Source organism: Geotrypetes seraphini, chromosome 3 (genome assembly GCF_902459505.1).
Source record: "Geotrypetes seraphini chromosome 3, aGeoSer1.1, whole genome shotgun sequence".
In the NCBI taxonomy this organism is placed as follows: Eukaryota; Metazoa; Chordata; class Amphibia; order Gymnophiona; family Dermophiidae; genus Geotrypetes; species Geotrypetes seraphini.
In genome coordinates this window covers 344728745-344745307 of record NC_047086.1, presented here as the reverse complement: position 1 = coordinate 344745307, position 16563 = coordinate 344728745, and the positions used below count along the sequence as shown (strand labels likewise).

Below are 16563 nucleotides of genomic sequence, written 5' to 3'. Positions count from 1 at the left end.
CCTGCTGGGGCCTTCCATGTGCCGCGTTGCATCAGTGATGCGGCAGAGGGAATGCCCCGGTGGAAGAAGGCTGCAAAGCAGCCCTTCTAGAGTGCTGCCGATGCTGCTCTGTGGAGGGAGGTAGTAGGTCTCGCGGTCAGAGGGTTGGCGGGGTTCGGATGGGAGGGAGAGATGGAAAGATGGGAGAGTCAGCGGGGATTTGCTCCGTGGAGGAAGCAGGGGGAGGGGGTGGGGGAAGCACTGCTGCTGGCGAAGCCAGGAACTAGGGCTTATTTTTGGGGTAGGGCTTATTTTTGGGGCAACATGGTATGTAAGGATGACAAATTGTACAGTGAAACTAGAACCTCTGTATATGTAAAGTTAGGATTAACACTTGTTATTGTAAATATGGCAAATTACACTTCCCCCTCAATATTCACAGGGGTTAGGAGCATAGCCAGCCCACAAATATTGAAAATTCGTGAATAACTTTTGGGCTGGCTCTGACCCACCCCCCTCTCTCCCTCCCGCCTTCCCCCCGGCATCCCGGACCTTACCTGGTGGTCTAGCGTTCTTTCGGGGCAGAAGCGATCTTCCTACGCTCCTGCCCCATGCAGATCACTCATACAAAATGGCTGCCATGAGTTCCCGTAGTCTTTTGAGACTACAACGGGAACTCACGGCAGCCATTTTGTATGAGTGATCTGCATGGGGCAGGAGTGTAAGAAGATCGCTCCTGCCCCGAAAGACCACTAGACCACCAGGTGTAAGGTCCAGGAGGCGGGAGAGAGGTGGGGGCGATTCTGGTTTTAGGGAATTGCAAATAATCAAAATATATGTAGAATATTTAGAAATTCAGGTAAGTTGGGCTCAGTTCATGTGCTCAGCAAAAGCCCACGTTTTCTAACTATCATGAATTTAATATTCTCTGTTATAGGCGGGGGCTCTAGTGCATGTGTACACGGATGGTTCAGTGCTTCTTACCCACGGTGGAACTGAAATGGGCCAGGGACTTCACACCAAGATGATTCAGGTAGAGAAATGAAATCTTGGAACTTTCGGATAGAGAGCTTGCATCTCCGGCAACATTGCTTCTTATGGTGGCTCTTGCACCAGATAAAAACTGGTTGCTTAGATTGTACTTTAGAAATAAAATGAAAGAATTTCTTGGACATAAAATATTAATGTTTCCAGATTTGGCACGGGAAACCCAGAGAAGAAGGCGAGAGTTTCTTTTGATGAAGCCAGGTGTTGGAGGGACTTTTTTCCTACGACACCCTTGTAAATGTGTAATACAGTACCATATGAAGAAATATGTATTCTTTGAACCATTCCAGTTGACAGCCTTTCTGGCAGGAACTCGACTGGATGAAGGGAAATCAAGCGAGGTGCAATTGAATAAATGATATCCTTCCCCAGCCAAGGGATCTTGTTTTCCTAATATTTGAATTGATATTTGTTAGCATTTGTTAATATATCTGCCTCATCCTTCTTGGATCTAATTTAGAGGACTTGAGCTGAATTTAAGCTAAACATTTATTTTTATTTTATTTGATTATTATGTATTTTACCTATGAGTATTATTTTCCTGCTTTTCTTCAACTTTCTGTACAAGTGGATACTTGATTTATAAAATGTAAAATTTGATAAAAAAAAAAAAAGAATACTATCTCCCTCGTGCACAAATGTACGCTTTCACCATAAGTGGCAATAAAGCAACTAAGTGCACGCCTGTGTGGCACACAGGGAAGGGGCATGGGCAGGACCACCATTGAATGTGCCCAATTTACGGAATATTGTTTGAACCACCAAGGTCATTGCATTCCTTCCAATAGGATTATTGTGTTGCTTCTAGAGGACTTAAATTACAGTCATTTGGAATTATGGGAATAGTCTCCCTTCGGAAGTAAAGTTTATGCAATGCTATGTGAAATTTAAAAAGCACGGTTTTTATAATATGATTAAACATTAAAATGGGGGTATGTAAAATTTGAGGGACAGAGAAATTAGTTAATGTTGGTATTATATTTGAATATCTTTAGTGAGTTATAAACATGACAAATAAAACAGGTGATGTTTTAACAGTATGGTAAGAAATTTTTCTATTAACATGAATAAGCACATTAAGACTCCAATTTTTCTTCCCTAGAGCTCTCTAAATTTGTATTACTGCACTCCCCCCCCCAAAAAAAAATAAATTGTACCTCTCCAAGTTTTAATACTCCAGGCAATTCTGTAGCCTCCATTGTAATTCTATTTGGAATCCTTCATAGTAATGGTCTACAAGGCCATTTGTGACTGCCAGGAGAGGACAACATATCAAAAATAGATTCATTAAAATTGACTGCATATTGTGATACCAACAGCAAGGAACAATGCCTGAATTTTCTAATAAGCAGCATAGAATCTGTTTTACTACTTGGGATCTAGCTAGGTACTTGGGACCTGTGTTGTCCACCGTTGGAAACAATCAAGGCCTGCGAGTTCACGTTCTGAACGTGAACATGAACTCGCAGGCCTTGAGCATGCTCAGATGCTCAAGGCCCAGCAGACGAGGAGGCCGATCTTCAAGTGCCCAGATGAGGGTAAGAAGAGGCGGGGGGGGGGGGTGCCCAATTGTGTTGGGGGGGATGTCGGATCGTGCCGGGGGGGTGCCTAATCGTGTCGGGGGGGTTGAATCGTGGTGGTGGTGGTGGTGGGGTGCCGGTTTGAGGCAGGGGGGGTGCCAGATCGCAGGGGGGGTGCCTGATCGCAGGGGGGGCCTTCGAGGGGAGCAATGCCGGTTCTCGGGGGGGAGGGGGGAACGTATCAAAGCGAGTTTCCATTATTTCCTATGGGGAAACTCGCTTTGATAAACGAGCATTTTGGATTATGAGCATGCTCCTGGAACAGATTATGCTTGTAATCCAAGGTACCACTGTATTTTAATAAAATAACACGTTTGAAAAAGGGAGGAGGAAAAAAAAAAGGATTACATACAATTCATAAACAAATAACAAACATAAGAATTGCCATCTCCGGATCAGACTCTGGGTCCATCAAGTCCAGTGATCCGCACACGCAGAGGCCCCACCAGGTGTACCCTGGTATAGTTTTAGTTCCCATATCACTGTATGCTTCTCAAGGGAGATGTGCATCTAATTTACCCTTACCCATATCACTCTATGCCACTCTTAAGGAGATGTGCATCTAGTTTACCCTTAAATCCTAGAACGGTGGATTCTGCAATTACTTCCTCTGAGAGAGCATTCCAGGTGTCCACCACTCGCTGCGTGAAACAGAACTTCCTGATATTCGTCCTGAACCTGTCCCCTCTCAGGTAATGAAACGAGAGGTTGGGGAAGGTTACCCACTTAATTTTCACTTAGCAGTACTCTTAGTCCACTGTAAAGTAATAAAATTTAAATGAATCAGTTAAAAGCATCCTTAAAAAGCCAACTTTTTAGGAGACTTTTAAACTTACTAAGTAATTTTTCTTCTCTTATGTTGATCGGGAGGGAATTCCTACCAATTTTCATCCTACCAATTGTTGTACCCAATTGTCCTACTCTGTCAGAAATGTCAAAATAAAAAATCTAAATAGTTCATAGCTTGCCATCAGCTGATCGCAGCTAGGGAATCCCTGATCAGCTGAGCCAGCAGGACAGCAAGAGAATGCATCCACACTACATGGTGACTTTATTGATGGAGCCAATGAGTGGTTGCCTGAGTGCAGTGGGTGGGATGGGGTGCTGGGGGAGTGTTGCTTTGAGCACAATTCTGGCTCAGGACACTCTATGCAATTTAAGGTAAGTCCTATTCTTTTGCTCTGTTTGAATCTGTTTGAATTTTTTTTTTAATTGCCAACAGGAACTGACAGTAATAATAGCTCCAGGAGAAGGAATCTGGAATTTCTTTAGGACAGAGAGTATGAATCTTTTTTGGTTCATCTTGTCTATTCCCCCCCAAATGTTCATTTCTTGTCTATTCCTCCCCCCCAAAAAAATATTCATTTCTAGCTCGGTTTAGTACAAGAGGCCGTTGGGTTTATTTTTAATACACACAGTGCAGACTGAATATGCATATGCAACCGTAAGCGACTATTCAGAGAGTAATTTGTATTCTGCAGGTTGCCAGCAGAGCCTTGGGAATCCCTACCTCTAAAATTCACATCAGTGAGACGAGCACCAACACCGTTCCTAACACTCCTCCTACTGCTGCATCCGTCAGCTCAGACCTCAACGGCATGGCCATTTACGTACGTATCTTCAGAAGCTTCCTATATTGTGAGAAAAGGGAAAACATAGCAGTCAATATTCAAAAGATTTAAGCAAACAGGAGAGGCTCCTGCCTGGTTAAAATGCTTGGAAAGTTTCCCCTGTGGCTACACCAGTGCATAAAGACCAATCATGGTCCTAGAATCTACATATTGAAGTTCACTGGAGACTGTTCAATGGCTGTTACAGAATAGATAAAGCTTTACCCAAATCATCCCATTAATGTCTTTTTATTCCTATGTTGTGCTAAAGGCAAAAATGGAAAAGTGAAAAGTGCTATAGATTTCATGCATCTGCTTGATTTTGTTAAATGTGGTAATTTTCGAGAAAAAAGTAAGCAAAGAAAGTTTAAGTAACATATTGTTCTCTCTTTTTTTCATCAGAATGCATGTCAGACTCTTTTACAAAGGTTGGAGCCATACAAATCTTCCAAACCCAAAGGATCCTGGGAAGACTGGGTAAATTGCTACTTACTTAACTGTGTGTTTGCCCACTACAGTTCTGGCAACTGTATTTGTCTCCTGTGACTTTCCTGTATCTCTTTTTCTGACTGTCAACCCATGTTTGTCCATCCCTGCTGTACTGTATGTATGTTGACTTGGTAGGAGGCAAGGGCAGGATTACCCTTTGATTTCTTCTGTTTGGAATCAGGTGTATGAAGCATTTTTCCATTGACACAAAATTGGAAAAAAAAATCTTGTATTGCCTATGGTGTTTGCCAAGAAAGTGAAGTTGCTTACCTGTAGAGAATGTTCTCTGTAGACAGCAAGAGAATGCAGCCACACTACCTGGTGACATTACTGATGGAGCCAATGTGCCGGCACTCTCCCCTAGCTTAACAAATTTAAATATGTGTGTACTATGTCAATCAGCTATGAATATAAAATATGTGTCGACAAAAACCAAAAATGTTTACGACTGATGGGATGTCTATTTGGGAGCTTATAAAACCATTCTAGGAAGATTAAGGGCTCTTTTCACGTCGGCATCTATGAGCATTGGAGCTGTTACCGCCACAGCTGGCACTAAAAACCACGCTACTCTTTTGTAAAAAGGGGGGATAATGTAATAGTATTAGCGGTAGGTTTCCCAGGCCTATCCCATGGCACCCTCAGCCTTTTGGGATTTCAGGATATCTCCAGTGACTATGCATATGATAAATTTACATTCATTAGAGACCCAATATAAGGAACTGTCTCATGTGACTAATCATTTTGGGTATCCTGAAAACCTGACTGGCTGTGACTCATCACGTTAAACTGGCAGATTTTGGAAATTTTGTGTGTTCCATGGAGTACTCCTTTCTGATCTTGTTTACTAAGGCTTCTTCTTCTTCTTCTGTTCTTCCAGGTCACTGCTGCCTATGTTGACAGAGTGAGTCTGTCAGCTACAGGATTTTACAAGTAAGTGACTCCTGTTTACCCAGTGTCACACTTGTTTCCCTTACTCTGCTTACATTTATGCACTTGTAGTTAGGCCAACTTCGCCCATTATATGCTCCCTTGTATTTATGCGCTATGCCACTGACAGCAGCTCTACCAGTGAGCCACACCTTCCACTACCCCTGCTCACCCAGAGGTAAGGTAAGATGAAGAAGCAGAAGGGGCAGAAAGCCATAAAGAAAATTGGAGAGCATGGGAACTGAAGACAAAGAGCGGGGGCAAGAACAAGATAGGTAGAAGACTGGAGCTGAAATGGGGAATGAATGTGAGGCATGGGAGCAAGAAAAACAAGAGACGAGAGAGTGGTGACAAACAGCCAGCCTACTCATGAAACAGAGCTGAAGATGAGATGAGGAGCAAACTGGAGAAGAAAGGGAGGCTTCAGGGGTCCACTGTGAAAAAACACTGAAGAAGAGGCAATGATTTTTCTGATTGCTATTTTAACTCCTTTGTCCCTTTATATAGAAAACTGAGACATATTCCACAACCAAACCTCTCATCACAATCCACTTCCTTGTCAACGTTTTAACGTTTTTATTGATTTTTTCATATAACAACAAGTGTCATAAATTTTCATACAAATTATCTTTAACAATACACTTGATATCTTTATAATATACTTTATATAAAACATATCTTATATTATCTTTATTATGATTTTACACATCATATAAACTTTAATGATTTTATCAATTATTATTTAATTATGAATCCTTTTCCCTCCCTTTATTTTGTTAGTTTCACATAAAAATAACATCTGTTATGATAAATTATTTATAATTTATGATAAAGAGAATAAAAACCTTACCCCCTCCCACCCTCCCTCCTTTAACCATTATCTTATTATGGGAAAAAAAATTAAATCAATCATTACAAAAATCTGTTAATGGTCCCCAAATCCTCTTGAACTTATCTATATATCCTTTTTGTGTTGCAAATGTACGCTCCATCTTATATATATGGCAAACTGAATTCCACCAAAAATTATAGTTTAATCTGTCACAATTTTTCCAGTTATGTGTAATTTGTTGAACTGCTACTCCAGTCAATATAAATAAAAGTTTATTGTTATTTGACGAAATTTGACTTCGAGCTCTCATTGCAGTACCAAACAAAATTGTATCATATGTCAAGGCTACCGGATTTTCTAACATCCTATTAATTTGAGGCCAAATTGATTTCTAAAATATTAATATGAATGGACAATAAAATAAAAGATGATCTAATGTCCCTGCTTCTAGATGACAATGCCTGCATCTTGTCAACGTAAACTAATGTGGTTGCCATGTTAGTCTATTTAGAAACATAGAAACATGACAGCAGATAAAGGCCAAATGGCCCAGCTAGTCTGCCCATCCACTGTAACCATTATCTCTTTCTCTCTCCGAGAGATCCCACTGCCTATCCCAGGCCCTCTTGAATTCAGACACAGTCTCTGTTTCCACCACCTCTTCCGGGAGACTGTTCCACGCTTCTACCACCCTTTCCGTAAAAAAGTATTTCCTCAGATTACTCCGGAGCCTGTCACCTTTTAACCTCATCCTATGCCCTCTCATTGCAGAGCTTCCTTTCAAATGAAAGAGACTTAACTCATGCACATTTATATTATGTAGGTATTTAAACGACTATCATATCTCCCCTCTTCCCTCCCCTCTGTCATATCTCCCTTCTCCCACCTTTGAACACTCAATGCAGTCATAAATATGTTTAGGCTGTTAAACAGATGTTATTAGTCACCTCTTTGCTTTGTTTTTGTGTATCAGACACAGCACTGTACAGTAAGTTTCTTTTTCTCATGAAGGACACCTGGCATTGGATACAGTTTCGAGAAGAATGAAGGCAGTCCATACAGCTACTATTCATATGGGGTGGCTTGCTCTGAGGTTGAGATTGACTGCTTGACTGGTGATCACAAGGTTTGAGCAATGCACTAGAAACAAAAAAATATATATATGTTTTTTTACATAGGCATTTTATTAACAAGAAACAATACCAATTGTGATGAATTGAACCCTTCTCCCCCCAAAAAAAAAAAAACAAATTTAGAATCTCTATACTTGACTATACACTTACATATGGTTATTTTAGGGGGGGAAAATAGCCCCAATTTGGTGTACTTTGGAACATACAGTAAGATAAGAAACTGTTTTCTCTTTCTTTGAGTGGCCAGAGCCAAATCTGGAAAAGCCCAAATATTTAAGCCACAATAGACTGGATCTCCTTTCTGAAAGAAATTTCTCAGTATAAATTCATGATCCATTTCCAAAGTTAATGAAACAATTAAAATGGAATAGCTTTTGCTCTATAGAAGTTTCCAGAAATGTTTGTTGTTCCCATATCTTTACTTGTAATCTCTATTACTAGTTTTAAGGAATCTAGTGAAGTTCCAGATATTGGTTGTTTAAGTACATATTGGTGGTATATAATATGCCTTAGTCACTGTAGCAAGAGCTAATTTCTGAAATTTAAAAATTTCAACTTGTGGACGTGGTTAGGAGTGGATCATGGGCGTGTTTTCAAGTTAGGTGCCTCTTTGCGAATCAAGTGCCATTAAGTTCTTTTTTAAAAATATTCTTTATTCATTTTTAAAACTTACAATAAGTGCAACAACATATAACATCAATTTATACTTAAATACAACACTTAATATCCTATTAAAATCTAATTCAGATCCCATATCCCTCCCGTTAATCAATAACTTTCATCAAACATAAGCTCTGGTATTGGCACCTAACTTTAGGCATAGAAAACCCTGGTATATTGGGGACACCTAAGAGTTAAGATGCGTTAGACTTTATTATTGCTGGCCGTGGCGGTATTAGCTCTGACGATCATAGGAATTCTATGAGCGTCAGAGCTAATATGTAGGGATGGAGGTCTGATAAGTTCTGATCCAGGGCATCAGAACACAGGCAAGGTCAAGTACACAGGCAGTTCGGAACCAGGCCAGGTCGGCACACTGCCCTAGGCCCTGTGTACGGATCTAGGTCTGTATTTGGATCTGAGGCCCTGTTTCTCATTCCCTCTCCCTCCTGTCACGTATAATTCTAAGCAAGGACAAGGTTTGCACCTTGTGACAGAATGCTGAGGCATTCCTCCTCCCTTCCTGTTACATATTAACCTGACACACATTTACCCTTATTCCTTATCTTGTTTAAGCATCCCTTATATGGGCAACAATCAGACTGCCTGAGCAGGCCTTGACTTAAGGCTAATCAAGAAAGCTTAAGAAGTATGCATTATAACCTTTGGGCTGTCACATGCCATAGTAAGACTGGAAATATATCAGAAATGTACACATTGGGAATCACTTTATTGTACTGTTATTATATATTCATATGTCATGTGAAATAGTAGCTTTGAGAAGCACATGAAATAGATAAACAATAAGTTACCTTGGTCTAATCTTCACTGTAAATGCATTATGAAATTATAACCTTGTAGAGCATTAACTAAGTAATTAATGGAGCTATGATTCTCAATAAAAAGGAGGCGAGACCATTCATGTGGAGCGCCTCCTTCTTGACTCTATGACTGCGTGTGTGTATTTCCTTTGTGTAACATTCCTACACTAATACCACTGCAGCTGGCAATAAAAAAGCCTAACGCGGCATTGTAAAAAAGGGGTGGGGGGAGTAAATGAAATTTGTGGGAACATATTGGGGAGGAGGGTTGGATGAGAGAAGAAAGACTTATATGCTCTAATACAGTGATTCCCAACCCTGTCCTGGAGGAACACCAGGCCAATTGGGTTTTCAGGCTAGCCCTAATGAATATGCATGAAGCAAATTTGCATGCCTATCACTTCCATCATATGCAAATCTCTCTCATGCATATTCATTAGGGCTAGCCTGAAAACCCGATTGGCCTGGTGTTCCTCCAAGACAGGGTTGGGAATCACTGCTCTAATATACCTATCATAATGTCCCCCAAAAATCATTTCAAATTTCGGCTGTTTTTGTACATATATTTGCATGCATACCTAGATTGTAATTAAAATAATGCATGTAAATATGATATGAGATCTGGAGAAATAGAAAAAGCAATCCATTGCATTTTCCACTCATAACATGGCTGCCTTCTTTCAATCTCTGCAGAATCTTCGTACAGACATTGTAATGGATGTTGGCACCAGCCTGAACCCAGCCATAGATATAGGACAGGTAAGTGAGATTTAGCATGCGATATTACTTATCCCCCTACTCACTATGTAATCATAGTTACAGAAAGTAACCCCCCCCAGTCCCTTTTTTAGTGGCGGTGGTCCAGCGCGTTCTCCTGAACAGCTGCCTGTGTCTTAGAAGAGCGATGCACAATGCAGGAGCGCGACCTTTGCGCTTCCTGCCTGGTCGCACCGCTCTGTGATTGGCTGCAGTCAGTTACTTCTTGGTAGTAGAACTCTAATACAGTGGTCTACAATAGTTTCTGATTTTGTGATTTAGCTGCATATTAATTTCAGTAGCTTTTGCTTCACGTATAAAGTTCATATCAGCATGCTAAGCTAGTTCCTCTCTCAATTATCTAGAATAGCTATGCTTCTTCATTGCACTGATGCCTTCTTGATTTGAGTAACGCATGATTATATTACATGCTGAATACTCTATAAATAATTGTCATTAAAATACAGAGGTTCTATGACTACACAAAACACATAAAGGGCAGATTACAAAGAACTACTTTCTTTTTCTGTCTCCGTTTGTCGATGGATATAACCTACAAGTTCTGGTCTGATCTATTAGAAATACAGGAAAGAAAATCATTAGTTAATACATAATTTTCCTTCCTATTTTTCTATCTTTCAGATTTGTATGTTGACCTCATGCCCTTGAACTTTGTATTCTTTGGAAAAAGCTACATTAGGGCCGTGTGTCTATGGTGATAAATATGGTGATATTTTGCTAATCTTAGCAAATTAATTCAAACAGTTCATGAAAAGCCTAGAACTGCTATTGCTTTAGCTGCCTCAACATATCTGAGTGAGAGGAGATCTATCTTTAAAATGGCAGCCATTTTGTTCAAGCCCTTTTCTGTTCAGTTCTTTGTCATACACGTGAAGAAGCCTCCAGCGTTCTAGTTTTAAGTTTACATTGCTGTTAGTTCCTTTTAAGGAAGGATGAAAAAAGAAGAAAAAGAGATTTGTCTTGTAAAAGTTGTGTCCTTTTTTTTGTTTGTTCTGCAGATAGAAGGAGCATTCGTGCAAGGCTTGGGTCTGTTTACTTTAGAGGAGCTCCGCTATTCTCCAGAGGGTAATCTGTATACGCGGGGACCTGGTATGTACAAGATCCCTGCATTTGCCGACATTTCCACAGAGTTCAATGTGTCCCTCCTCCGTGACCATCCAAACAGCAAAGCCATTTACTCCTCGAAGGTAAAAATAGCGTTTGAGTTTCTGGTTTACAAGTAGTACTGTGTGCATTTTTTTTTTTGCAACCAAAATAGTCCTCGTATATTTGGCACACAGTAAGTAGGCAGACATTGGATCACTGGTCTCACATGTGTGTGTATACATTGAGGGCCATAATCAAAAGAAACGTCTAAGTCCGATTTGGACATAGGACACCAATCACCCAAAGTCGACACCAGTAAAATGTCCATTCTTGAAAAAGAAGGTCTAAACTATTCCGTGTTTTGAAAATAGTCTATCTGTACATCTAGGTTTGATCATCCAGACCGCCACTACGTCTATATTTATACCACATTCTCGACCAAAAATTCATCCAAGTCCCAAACGCCCAGAACAAGACCTTTTGGACATGGGAGGGACCAGTATTGTGATGGACTGTTAACCCAGACATGGCAACAGAGCAGTGGAGCACATTACAGGGCACTGCTGTGAACTTCTCAAAGGGTGCCATATAAACATCTCACCAGAACACCCTTATAGGTTATGGTGAGCCCCCCAAAACCCACTATACCCATCTGTCTACAACCCCAATAGCACTTATGGCTGCAGGTGGCACCTATATGGCAGTACAGTAAGGTTTGGTTTTTTTTTTGGTGGGATCACATTTTCCACCATAATGTAGTGGTTAGAGTGGCTTATGGGCCTGAGTCCTCCTCTCTATGGTTCACTAGCCCACCCCCCAGACTACTTAAGCCACCTCTCTGCAGCTTTCCTATGCCAGGTGCTAATGTTCTGGAGGCAGGTATGTATGGTTTTATTCTGAACTTGTGGGGGTACAATGGGGTGTGGAGTGGGAGGAGTGTGTGTGGGTCTTTACTTTGTGTCTGTAGTGGTAATCTGGCCACCTTTGATATATTTTGGGCACTTATACCTGTCTTTACATCGTCTAACTCACAACGTACAAGTTTTGCCTAGGCAGTCTCGTCAAACCTTCGATTATCCCTGCAGGAAAACTAAGTCTAGGATGGCTCACATTCCACCCTAAGCACTCCTCCAAAAATGCCCCTGTCAGCTCTGGGCACAAAGCAGGATTCAGAGGCCTAAAATGTCCTTGGATACATCCAAAAAAGCTGTTTCAATTATCGGCACTTGGACAACCTGTCTTTTAGATCGACTTGGGCGGGTTTTTAGATGTATTTAATTTTCAATTATGAGCCCCATACTGTATAACACCAGCAACCAGATGATAATTTTAAGGGTAAAAGTGCACCATGCCCGTAAAGCACTCAGTAAGCTGATTCCCTATTCTACTTGGTATTTGAGTTTTCTGGATTCCATTTTCCTTGAAAAGTTTGACCCATCTTCCTCTGCCATCTTTAGCTTATTTTTCATCATTGCCTCCGATAGGTCCTTAGAATCTTCATTTCTTCCTACCCCCCATAGCTAATCATTAAATCACAATAACTTGAATATCTACTGTTCCATGAGTCTACTTAAGAGTAACCTTACTGGATCAGACTAATGGTATATCTAGCACAGTATCCTGTCTTCACGGTTGCCATTCCAAGTCACAAGTACTTGGCAAAAACCCAAGTACCGTAGTAGCAACAGTCCAAGCAGTGGCTTCCCCCATGTCTATCTCAAAGGCAGACTATTGACTTTTCCTCCAGGAACTTGTACAAACCTTTCTTAAAACCAGCTATATTAACTGCTCTTACCACAACCTCTGTTAAAGGAGAAATGACTGCTCTCTGGTTCTAGAGATGCTGCAGAGAGAGCACTCGCAGCTTCTGGGGTGGAGTGGGTGAGAGGGGGAGGATAGAGTCTAGGCCATCATTCTTCCCATCTCATGATCGGGTTCAGGTTCATTCATTCTGGGTTCCAAGAAAAGGCATAGTCTGGCCCCATATGATGGCTAGACTAGATGGTGTGGAGTTTAAAAAACGGGATGAAAAGACTGGGCAATTGTGAATAGAGGTTCATGACACCATAAATATTTCTGATTGAAATGGATGACATGGATCCATTTCTGATTGAAATGGATGTTCATAGGGCAAAGAGGAAACTGCTGGGCAAAATGAGGGACCAAAGAAAGACTTAGGTGATCCACTGATGATATTCTGGCCCTCCCTCTGTAACTGTAAAGCCTGCTTTACAATCTGAACAGCCTTCTGGGGTTCTGGTGAGATGTGTAACCCTCTATATTCTTTCCCCAGGCTGTTGGAGAGCCTCCTCTCTTCCTATCTGCCTCAATCTTCTTTGCCATCAAAGATGCCATTTCTACAGCAAGAGCTGAGTCTGGCCTGACAGGATTATTCAGACTGGATAGCCCAGCGACGCCAGAAAGGATACGCAATGCTTGTGTTGATGACTTCACCAAACTGGTATGTCATTTCTTTCTTTGTCTGTTCTGATTCTCTCCTTCCACCAATTTCCTGATGCATTTTTCCTTTGAATTTCCAGAATATATTAAAGTATATATCTGCATATTTTATAATGCATAGAGCTTATTGGACCCCTACTAAAATTGCAAGGGTGTTGCATTCGCCTTCCGACTTGTGCTGGTCTTGTCGCCAGCAGCCTGGGACCCTCTGCATCTCCTATCTGCATGCTCTAACCTACAAATCTATTGGACAAACATTTGGTCCAGAATCCTTTCTATAATTCATATGACTAATAAGATACCTCTGTCTTATAAGTCTATTGTACTGCGCTCCTCAAATCCAGATGTCTCATTGCCTACATCAATCAAAACAATTTTTGATTTCATGTTTGCACTAGCTATTCATCATATAGTATGTAACTGGAAGGATAACTCTAAGCTTAAATTTTGTGAATAGTGGAACCATCTCTGTGTATTAAGAAAGCATGAAGAAATAATAGCATTCAAACATAATAATGTAGCTAGCTTCAATAAGACTTGGGCTCCTTTAGATGCATTTTGTAAGGAATTGGGCACTAATCTTTCATTATACTGTATGGGAATTATGCAGCTTATTATGATGTATTATAGTACTATTGTTTTTATATATAATATTATTTTTGTTAAAAAAAATTTAATAACATGTTGGAAAATAAAAAAAAAGTTATATATCTGCTAACATTCCAGCTATGACATAGAAATGACATTAGGATTTTCATATGGTGCCCATCTCAGAACACCTTTCAGTAGCTAGTCAGCAAATTTAGTTGTGCATAAGATCAGAAAAAAAATATAATACAGTAAGTATTATGAGAATAGATATTCAGCCTGTGCAATGAGCTATTCACATTAAAAGTTGGCACTAGCATTTAACTTAAGCTGGGTATAGGAGTCAATTTTTCAAAATGATTGGGGGTGCTCAAAAGCTCTGCTCCTTCCATGCCCTCCCCCCCCCCCACCTTATGTACACCCCTTCCCCAGTACCTTAACTTTCCTAGCATGAGCAGCATCACCAACTTGCTACCCGTGTCGGATCTCCCTCTGACATCATTTCCTAGGCACAGGATCCAGAAGTGACATCAGAGAGAGAGCCGACGCTGCCATGAACAGCTGGTTGGATTTGTTGCACTGGCGAGGAGCTAGAGGTGCGGTGGGGGGGAGAAGTGAAGGTGCATGCGTGGTGGGGGGGGGGGGAGGAATGGGAAGGAGGGGGAAGGGGAGGACGTGTGCCAGCATCCCCACTAAGACGGTGCCCGGGGCGAACTACTCCCCTTCCCCCCTTACTACACCAATCCAATCTTGCTCTATGAGTTTGGTTGCAATACGATACCTGTATCCTACTTTTTTGTTTCCTTACAGTGTCCACCTGCTGAACCAGGGACCTTTAAGCCATGGAATGTGAGAGTGTAGTGAAAGCAGATGAGTGACAACATTGCTGGACTTTATAGTTGGAGATGTCGGAGACCACCTGCAATCAACAGTCTAGCAGCATTGACTTTGTTGTGTTGGTGGTAGAAGGACTGAAGAAAGCATGTTCAGATTTTCATGAAGACGTTTAGGTTCATTGGGGCTAATATTGAACCAGGGCCCATCCTGTTAATTTTAGCCAGATATTCAAAAATGTATCTGAATATATCTTTACTACCAAATATACCTATTTGAAGTTAACTGGATAATTTTAGGCATTTAAGTTTCAGACCAGGTTAACTGGCTAGCACTGAAATCAGCACCTCAGGTACACCTTCTCTCCTTTTCCACATTTAACTGGATAACTTTTGCCCCAGATTGCAAGACAAGAAATTCTAGAGGTAAGATTTTTGGGGGATAATTTTCAAAGCATCCCAGATAATTTTAGTTTAATATCAGCCTCATTGCACTCACATTCTGCAGCTGCTTTCCCTCTGTATTGGTAATTAGGAAAATCTTTGGTATTCGCTCAGCCCACCCCTGGAATTGGTTCCCTGGGCTGTGGGACCTGAAGGCCTACTCATACAGCATGTGCTTCTCTGAAATCTATGTGATAACTCTCCCAGTCCTTCCCACTGAATATGCTGAAGCTGTTGTTTTATTCTGCACAGCATTTTGATTTAAAAATATTCATAAATGCATATGTGCTAGTGATAATAATCACAATGATATGTTCACCGTAGGGGAAGAATTCTTAAATCAATTACTGCAATATTTTGCACAGTGATCTTCCTTGGATAACACTGCAGCTCATTTAGATCATATTGGTTAAATTGTTAGAAAGAGCTTAGTGATTAAATTATGTCTCCACATGACTTGGCTCCGGTGATTTTGAGATTCTTGTATTGATTCTTTCACTCCACACTAATCAACCATATACCATAAGCCCCTGCAAAGCCTCCTCTCTTCTTACGTTTCATTATTATTCATTCTACCTCAGACTCAGATATGTTTAGAGACTTCAAACCATTCTCTTTTTGCTTTTCTGTCACCTTCTCTTTGGAAAGTTCATCCACAACACTTACAAAAAGACCCTTTCTTTGTAAAATTTAAAAGGGGTGAGGAGGCATTTGAGTCAGAAACTGAGACCGGTAGAATATTCTGTGGCTGGGTTCATTTCTGATAATTTGTTTATTCTATTTTTATGTTTTATTTGTTATATTAATTGTTAAATTGTTATATTAATTTGTTAAATTAATTGTTTAAAGCTCAACACTTTTGATCTCATAATGTGGTCAAGCAAAAATTTATAAGCAAATGAAATAAAGCAAAACTAAAGAAATGCGTACATTTGATATTTTGCTTCATTTTAATATCTCAAAATTAAGTGCAACCATAAATCGGTCATAATAATGTAGCACAAACTAAAAAAAACCCTACAAATATAAATATATCATTTTACAACAGACTAATGCTTCCCCTGGGATGGGTAGCATGGGATATTGCTACTGTTTGGGTTTCTGCCAGGTGCTTGTGATCTGGATTGGCCACTGAAGAGACAAGATACAGGGCTAGATAGACCATGGATCTGACCCAGTAGGATATTTATTTATTTTTTTAGTATTTATATAACACTTATAACCTAAGTGGTGTATATTCATTTTCTCCTATCTATCCTGGCAAGTTCACAGTCTATCTAATGTACCTGGAGCA

The 16563-nt window shown here is 40.5% G+C and overlaps 1 protein-coding gene across 1 annotated transcript in view; it reads left to right on the top strand.

Moving 5' to 3' along the window:
- The window catches only part of XDH (xanthine dehydrogenase), a 143750-nt gene extending 127557 nt beyond the window's left edge, over positions 1–16193 (top strand). Inside the window, exons 28-36 of the mRNA XM_033939065.1 lie at positions 917–1012; positions 4088–4216; positions 4619–4693; positions 5586–5638; positions 7479–7593; positions 9775–9840; positions 10857–11045; positions 13238–13405; positions 14803–16193. Coding sequence (XP_033794956.1) covers positions 917–1012; positions 4088–4216; positions 4619–4693; positions 5586–5638; positions 7479–7593; positions 9775–9840; positions 10857–11045; positions 13238–13405; positions 14803–14853 — 942 coding nt within the window. The 3' untranslated portion in view covers positions 14854–16193. The remainder of the gene's footprint in view (positions 1–916; positions 1013–4087; positions 4217–4618; positions 4694–5585; positions 5639–7478; positions 7594–9774; positions 9841–10856; positions 11046–13237; positions 13406–14802) is intronic.
- Positions 16194–16563: the final 370 nt, after the last annotated feature.